The sequence below is a fragment of the Lucilia sericata genome, unplaced genomic scaffold, assembly GCF_015586225.1.
Source record: "Lucilia sericata isolate MDLA Ls3-8-SP2 unplaced genomic scaffold, ASM1558622v1 Contig000771F_arrow, whole genome shotgun sequence".
Taxonomy (NCBI): domain Eukaryota; kingdom Metazoa; phylum Arthropoda; class Insecta; order Diptera; family Calliphoridae; genus Lucilia; species Lucilia sericata.
In genome coordinates this window covers 24,156-33,116 of record NW_023994767.1, presented here as the reverse complement: position 1 = coordinate 33,116, position 8,961 = coordinate 24,156, and the positions used below count along the sequence as shown (strand labels likewise).

The 8,961-nt window shown below is 25.2% G+C and overlaps 1 protein-coding gene across 1 annotated transcript; it reads right to left on the bottom strand.

Moving 5' to 3' along the window:
* Window positions 1–1,447: 1,447 nt before the first annotated feature.
* LOC119607991 (sodium/hydrogen exchanger 8) lies at window positions 1,448–7,796 on the bottom strand. The gene is made up of 2 exons (XM_037962181.1): window positions 6,723–7,796; window positions 1,448–5,474 (listed from the first exon to the last, which is right to left on the bottom strand). Exons 1-2 carry the CDS (start codon window positions 7,580–7,582, stop codon window positions 4,181–4,183), a joined length of 2,154 nt encoding a protein of 717 aa, XP_037818109.1. The 5' UTR covers window positions 7,583–7,796; the 3' UTR covers window positions 1,448–4,180.
* Between the last annotated feature and the right edge of the window lie 1,165 nt (window positions 7,797–8,961).

Below are 8,961 nucleotides of genomic sequence, written 5' to 3'. Positions count from 1 at the left end.
ATCCTATTTTTGCAGAGAATTTTTGATAAATTCTCTTTTATATAGAGAATTTTTGATAAATTCTCTTTTTATAGAGAGTTTTCGATAAATTCTCTTTTTATAGAGAATTTTCGATATATAGAGAGAATTTCGATAAATTTATAGAGAATTTTCGATAAATTCTCTTTTTATTAAGAATTTTCAATAAATTCCCTTTTTATAGTGAGTTTTCGATAAATTCTCTTTTAATAGAGAATTTTTGATAAATTCTCTTTTAATAGAGAATTTTTGATAAATTCTCTTTATGTAGACAGTTTCTGATACATTCTCTTTTTATAGAGAATTTTTGATAAATTCTCTTTTTATAGGAATTTTCGATAAATTCTCTTTTTATAGGGAATTTTCGATAAATTCTCTTTTTATAGGGAATTTTCGATAAATTATCTTTTTATAGGGAATTTTCGATAAATTATCTTTTTATAGGGAATTTTCGATAAATTCTCTTTTTATAGGGAATTTTCGATAAATTCTCTTTTTATAGAGAATTTTCGATAAATTCTCTTTTTATAGGAATTTTCGATAAATTCTCTTTTTATAGGGAATTTTCGATAAATTATCTTTTTATAGGGAATTTTCGATAAATTATCTTTTTATAGGGAATTTTCGATAAATTCTCTTTTTATAGGAAATTTTCGATAAACTCTGTTTATATAGGGAATTTTCGATAAATTCTCTTTTTATAGGGAATTTTCGATAAATTCACTTTTTATAGGGAATTTTCGATAAATTCACTTTTTATAGGGAATTTTCGATAAATTCACTTTTTATAGGGAATTTTCGATAAATTCACTTTTTATAGGGAATTTTCGATAAATTCACTTTTGATAGGGAATTTTCGATAAATTCTCTTTTTATAGGGAATTTTCGATAAATTCTCTTTTTATAGAGAATTTTCGATAAATTCTCTTTTTATAGAGAATTTTCGATAAATTCTCTTTTTATAGAGAACTTTCGATAAATTCTCTTTTTATAGAGAACTTTCGATAAATTCTCTTTTTATAGAGAACTTTCGATAAATTCTCTTTTTATAAGGAATTTTCGATAAATTCTCTTTTTAAAGGGAATTTTCGATAAACTCTTTTTTATAGAGAATTTTTGATAAATTCTTTTTTATAGAGAATTTTCGATTAATTCTCTTTTTAACTTTATTTACTTTCCCTTTTTCTTGTAATAAAACATTTTTATTTTGTTTTCTGTATTATCACATTAATAATTTATTTTATTTTAAATTAGTTAATATATTACAATATTTCATATATTATTTAATGTTAAAAATTATTTTTTATTATTTTTAATAAATTAGTTTAAATTTTTTGGTTTACAATTACATACAAATAACTTTTTTTCCTTGCAAATTTTGAATTTAAAAAAAAATGTTACACAAAAATATATTTTAAAAAATTAGATAAATTAATTAGATTACTATAATTATATAAAATATTGGTGTTTATAGCAAAAAGCTTTAATATATTTTTTTTAAATAAATAAATTAATAAAAATATACTTTGTTTTATAAGTTAACATTATTTCAGCTTAAATTTTTAAATGGCTGTTTTAAAAATTTAAGTTTTAAAATGATGGAAACTCTTCATGAAATTAAATTAAATACTGATATTTGTGTATAAAAATATAATGCGAGTTTATGAATGAAGTGTTTTTGCAGAGCTGGACAAAGGTACTTAAGTTATTTTCTTTTTTATAAAATATTTAAAAAAATATGCCGTAAGTTTGTGATTATAGGTGTTTTTCAAAGTTTTTTTCAAAATACTTAAGGCTTTTTTGTTAAACGAAATTTTTGTTTGAGAATCTTTATGGGATTCTTTTAAAAAGACTCTAAAGATGACATATTTCGATAAAAAATTTATTAAACAAGGCATTTTTCTATATAATGAGAGAAGAAATTTTTCTATAGAAAATAAATTTATTTTAAAATAATAAATCATGAGAATATGCTTATATAGACAAATCTAAAGATCACAATTTTCTATAGAAAAAACCTTTCCGTTATTCAGAAGATAGTTTTCTTTAGAAGTGAGTCTTAATAAGACACGACTCAGTAGGAAAGAGTCTAAAGAAAATACATTTCAATAGAAATCTTATTAAGCATGAGTCTTTTCTATAGGAAAAGTCTGCTAAGAAAAACTTTTCTATAGAAGAGTATTTCTTAAAGGAAAAGAGTTCTGAGAAGACACTTTTCTATAGAAAAGATTATTAGGAAGATATTTTTCTTTCAAAAGAGTCGAAAGAACACAATTTTTCTATTGGAAAATCTATTTAGAAGACAGTTTTCTATAGAATACCATCTTCAGAAGTCACTTCAGACATGGAGACCTTTCTATAAAAAAAATTCTTAAGAATATATTTCTATTAAAAGAGTCTAAAGAACGCAACAAGTCTTAAGAAGAAACTTTTCCATAGAAAGTAGACTTAAGAATGCTTTATTCTATTGAAAAGACTCATAAAAACATAGTTTCTTATAAAAGAGTCCAAATAACACAATTTTGTATAGAAAACAATCTAACCAATAACATATTCATTATTTAGAAGGCAGTTTTCTATAGAAAATTGTCTATAGAAGATACTTTTCTATAGAAATGAATCTTAAAAAGGACATTTCGTTATAGGAAAGACACATTTATTATAGAAAAAACACAACTTTATATAGAAAAATGATCTAAAGAAGAATCTTCTCTTTTGAAAACTACTTCAAGGAAGACACTTTTTATAGAAAATAAGATAAAGAAAACAATTATCTATAGAAAGGAGTCAAAAAAAGAAGAAAGTCTTTTATAAAAAATAATCTAAAGAAGACAATTTAAAGAAAAGTTTGAAGACAATTTCATATTGAAATAGAGTTCAATGTATAAACTTTTTAATAGAGAAGAATCTAAGAAAAAGGTCTAAAGAAGACATTTTTATTAAAAATATTATAAATAAGACACTTTTCCTATAGAAAGAGGTCTAAATAGAAAACTTATCTCTAGAAGAATCTAAAGCAGCGATAGGCAGATTTGCTCTCTGATTAGTTTTGAATGTTACAAGAAGATTTCAACAGATATTTTGTAGATTCTTCTTAGACTTCTTTAGATTTTAGAAAAGAAACATACATTTCTGAATGTATTGACCTTAAATCAAATCTATGCGATCTTTAGGATCTAATGTGCACAATATATAAGATTTTCATTACTTTACTTTTATTTCGTTTATTAATTTTTCGCTTAAAATACAACTCGAAAACTTTAAGTATATAGGAATACAAAATTTTAATACTCACTTGCGTTTAATACAACTTCTTAATACATGTTTTTAAAACTAAGTCGAATGTTTTTTGTTTCGTTTAAATTACTAGGTAATATGTTTGGTTTGAATGTTATCATAAATATTCTATGAATTTAACGTTGTCGTTTTTGAAAATAGTAGTAAAATGTTTTTTATATTAAATTTTAAACATCCATCATGAAATTTGTTCATAAATAATAGTCACAAGTAAGGGCAACACTTAAATTTCAATAAAATTTAATGGTGAATTGTTTTTGAAATAGATTTTAAATTAGGCAAATTTTTGTTTATTTTATAGTAATATTTATTAATTTAAACGTTATTTACCAAAAAAAGACCTTTGACCCATAGAAAATGAAGTTCAAAATGTATGCTTAAAAGAAGTACAATACAAAACTTTATTGCAGAGCTTTAAGTATATATATTTGTGAAGGCGCCTATAACTAAAACCCAAAACCATAACGAAATATAAATTTAAAGTCTATTTATGTTCGGTTTATATTTAAATTTTAATAACTAAAGAAAAAATAAGTAAATTTGTGTTTATTTAAATATAAATACTATTAGTATACTAAAATAACCATTTATATTTTTGATATCAATGACACTTTCACAGCACTAAAATACATTAAATATTTGGAAAAAGTATTTTATATAAAAAAAATACAATTTGCTAACTACACAAAAAACAAACTTTCACTAAACTTTTGGCAATAACCGGTCGGTTTTCGTTTACAAAAGCAAAAACTTACTACATTTTTCTAAACGAAAAACTTCGTTTAAACAGTTTCAAGAGGGAATCAATTTTTCTTCCTCATATCTACTATATTACAAACTTATTTAATATTAATTTATGCTTGATTTAGGTACGTGCATTTAAGGTACTTTGACTAGTACTTGCCGACAAACCCATTTCTTCATCAGATTCATCTGAATCTAAAGGACTTACACGTATAGCCTGATACCATTTATTAGTCAAATCAGCCATTTGTGATTTACACTCATGCAACTCTTGACTGTTAAAGCGACGCGTAAAAAAGGGTATAAAATATTTACGATCTAAACGACCAAATCCAGCAATACGTGTTTGGGCAAAGGACACATCTTCCTCTTCGGTAAGTTCCGATAAATGTTCGGAATCTATAGCTTGACCCCATTCTCTAGTTTTTGACAAAGAAATCGATTTGGAACGTTTGCGTGAATTACTTCTTTGCCTATTGGCTGTTGCTGAGGCAGAACTGCCATTGCGTGAATTACGTGATCTACGCTTTTTGCCTGGTTTTAAATATTTCAACAAAGGCATAGTAGAACCACCAAAGAAGAGTGTAGTAAATAACACAATAATCAAAGTGGTGGTTATAATAACATGTCTAGTTTCATCACTAGACAAATCTAAATGCAATGACAAGGCATAGGAAATGGCACCCCGTAGACCAGAAAACCACATAATGAATTGCATTTTATTGGTAATTTTATGTTCACGAAATTTATTCACCAAATAAGCCAAAGGAAAGATATTACAAGCTCTGCCAATAAGACACAATACAATGGACCATATCACAAAAGATAATTCTACTTGATGTTTAAAAGAGAATATGGCCAAACCCAAATAGGCAAAGACGCAAGTTTCTGCTATAAAAGCTAAAGTACGCATTGTTTGTTGCATGGTTATTTGTGTAACCGTGGACAGATTGAAATGTGTATAGTGTGACATAACAATGCCACAAAATAATATGGCCATTATACCGCTCAAATGTATGCCCTCAGCTAATACATACGGTGCATAGGTAAACATTAACATTATGGCAAATTCCAATGATGGATGTTTTCTTAAATCTACATGTTTCAATAATAAAGCCGAGATCAAAGCAAATACTACACCTATACCGGCCGAAGCAAAAAACATTTCACAAAATGTTTTCAACGCCGAGAAAATAGCCTCACCTGTAGACATTTTTGCATAGGCCGGACTATTGGCCGATTGGGTGACGGTGGTGGTTAAAACAATAGATATGGCATCGTTTAATATACTCTCACCAAATACCAACATATTAAGTATGGGATCCACATCGAGAGCATGAAAAATCGCTACCGTTGCCACGGGATCGACAGCGGAAATTAGAGAGCCAAAAGCAAAAGATTCCGAAAAGTTGAGGCTGTAAAGAAATAAAAAATATCACATTTTATACAACATTTTCAATAAATTCTCTTTTTATAGAGAATTTTTGAGAAATTCTCTTTTTATGGAGAATTTTTGATAAATTCTCTTTTTACGCAGAATTTTCGATAAATTCTCATTTTACGGATAATTTTTGATAAATTCTCCTTTTATAGAGAATTTTCGATAAATTCTCTTTTTATAGAGAATTTTCGATAAATTCTCTTTTTATAGAGAATTTTCGATAAATTCTCTTTTTATAGAGAATTTTCGATAAATTCTCTTTTTATAGAGAATTTTCGATAAATTCTCTTTTTATAGAGAATTTTCGATAAATTCTCTTTTTATAGAGAATTTTCGATAAATCCTCTTTTTATAGAGAATTTTCGATAAATTCTCTTTTTATAGAGCATTTTCGATAAATTCTCTTTTTATAGAGAATTTTCGATAAATTCTCTTTTTATAGAGCATTTTCGATAAATTCTCTTTTTATAGAGAATTTTCGATAAATTCTCTCTTTTTATAGAGAATTTCGATAAATTCTCTCTTTTTATAGAGAAATAAATTCTCTCTTTTTATAGAGAATTTTCGATAAATTCTCTCTTTTTATAGAGAATTTTCGATAAATTCTCTCTTTTTATAGAGAATTTTCGATAAATTCTCTCTTTTTATAGATAATTTTCGATAAATTCTCTCTTTTTATAAAGAATTTTCGATAAATTCTCTCTTTTTATAGAGAATTTCGATAAATTCTCTCTTTTTATAGAGAATTTTCGATAAATTCTTTCTTTTTATAGAGAATTTTCGATAAATTCTCTCTTTTTATAGAGAATTTTCGATAAATTCTTTTTTTATAGAGAATTTTCGATAAATTCTCTTTATATAGAGAATTTTCGATAAATTCTCTTTATATAGAGGATTTTCTATAAATTCTCTTTATATAGAGGATTTTCTATAAATTCTCTTTTTATAGAGGATTTTCGATAAATTCTCTTTTTATAGAGGATTTTCGATAAATTCTCCTTTTATAGAGAATTTTCGATAAATTCTCTTGTTATAGAGAATTTTCGATTAATTGTCTTTTTATAGAGAATTTTCTATAAATTCTCTTGTTATAGAAAATTTTCGATAAATTCTCTTGTTATAGAAAATTTTCGAAGCTCATTTTTAAAAAAAAAATCTCAAAATTTCCATAAAAAATAATTCAACCACTTCAACTTCAATAATCAAACCGCTTTCAACTTACCGATATGCCACCTCAGCCAAACCCAACAAATATATACCCGCTCCAATGACTAAAGCCGAAATCGTTGTACCCACAATGGCAAATACCAATATGGAGCCAATATTTTGGAAAAAGTTACCCTTGTGTAAATTATAACCAGATTCAAAGATAATGGGCGGAAGTAAAACCAAAAAGAAGCCTGTGGGAGAAAATACTTCCTCTCTCTTCCAGCTGGCATTCTCCCCGGACATAACCTTCAATAATAGACCAATTAAAGCGCCCAAAAACACAACCACAATACTTTCGGGTAAATATTGGAAACCCGTCTGTAACATAGAATGTATCAATAGAATGCCCAGCATTATCACGCAAATAACAAAGAATAATGACAAGGAGGAGTTGTGTTCCTGTTCGACGGCATGATGATCTGGTAAAGGTGGCTCTGTAACGACTTTCGTATCGTTTTCTGCTGGTGACGTTGAGTTAGTGATTGGTGCTGCTTGTGTGGAAGTTGTTGTGGTATTTGTTCCACTTGTTACATTTGCACTCGAGGTCACATTTGAATTTTTTACATTGTTAATACTAGTATTGGTTACATTTATATTGGTAACATTTATTGTTGACGTTACGTCTGGTCCCGTATTAGTAGACTTTCCATTTGATTCTTTGTTTTCTGACACATTCTGTTCGGACTTGATAAATTCCACTGCACCATTAGAGGAATTTTCATTATTTGCTGCTGCAGCAGCAGTTTCCGACTGAGCATCTTCTGCCCTTATGGTAACCGTGAAAATACTTAAGGTGCTTATCAGCAATAGTATAACTAACCAGCATAATGATTGTTTATTTCTCGACATATTTTCTTTAAATTTCATTTTCATACACTTTGAATTTATGGTTAAACTTAAAATTTTGATTTTTTTCACAATTTACTTTTTAATTAAATTAAAAATTGTAAATTTTCACGAACATTCTATTGAATTATTAATCATTTTATTTTTGGCTTAAGTGCGTTATGGAATGTCAATTGTTGGTTGTTTTTCCAATTACAATTTTTTTTAATTTTTCTTTACGTCGTTTTTTACAACAACACGTCAAGAGTAAGATAAATTGTCAAACAGCTGTTTAGATAATGTTCCGTTCGTTTTGTTTTGACATTTTACAGTAAACAAAAATGTAACCCAACGAACATAATTGCAAAAATGCGAAACAAATGTGGTGCCAGATAATTTTGATTTTATTTATAAAATAAAATGAATAATTTAAAATATTTCAATAAAATGTTAATGGGCTGGACTAAAAAAATTAACATAAATTTCAAATCCTCCTTAAATTGCATTATATGTAGAAATAATGTTATGTTTTCTAAACAAATATTTTATTTTGTCATTTTATTTCATAACCTTATAATTATACTTCAAAATTAAATTTGAAATTTCTAAAATATGATTAGAAATTCTTATAATATAATTAGAAAATTCTGATATCAATTGGAAATGTTGTAGAATGTTTTCCATAAAAAGTCAATTTATCAACAAATTAAAGAAAAACTAATTATTAACAAAAATTTTTCGGTAAATTTTTTCGAAAAATTCTCTATTTTTAGAAATATTTCCATACTTTACTATATTTAGAAACTTCTTCAATAAATTTTAAATTTTCTTTAATTCTGTAGTAATAAAACATAAAACAAAATACAAATTATATATATATATATATATATATATATATATATATATATATATATATATATATATATATATATATATATATATATATATATTTATATTTTTTTTATTTATTGATAAAATAAATTTTGTTTTTTTTTTTAGAAAAATTTCCAGAAGCGGTTATAAATTTCTACTTAGTAATAATTTATACATATGTTTGTAAAAACTTGTAGAAAAATACTCTCACTATTTAAAGAAAAATTTCAAATTAAATTTTTCCATTATTTACTTAGTTATAGAAAAATTTCCACAAATTATTTAAAGAAAATGTTGAAATTGTCTTATATAGAATATATCCGATAAATTACATTTTTATAGAACATTTTCAATAACTTACTTATTTATACATTTTTTATAAATTTACTTTTAACAGAAAATTTAAAAAAAATTTAAATTAAATTTTTTTTTCTTAGAAAATGTTTATATATATAGAAAATTTTCGATAAAATATCTTTTTTATAGCAAATTTTATTGAAATGCTTTTTTAAATTTGGATAATATTTTTTTTTAAATTTGGATAATAGAGAAAA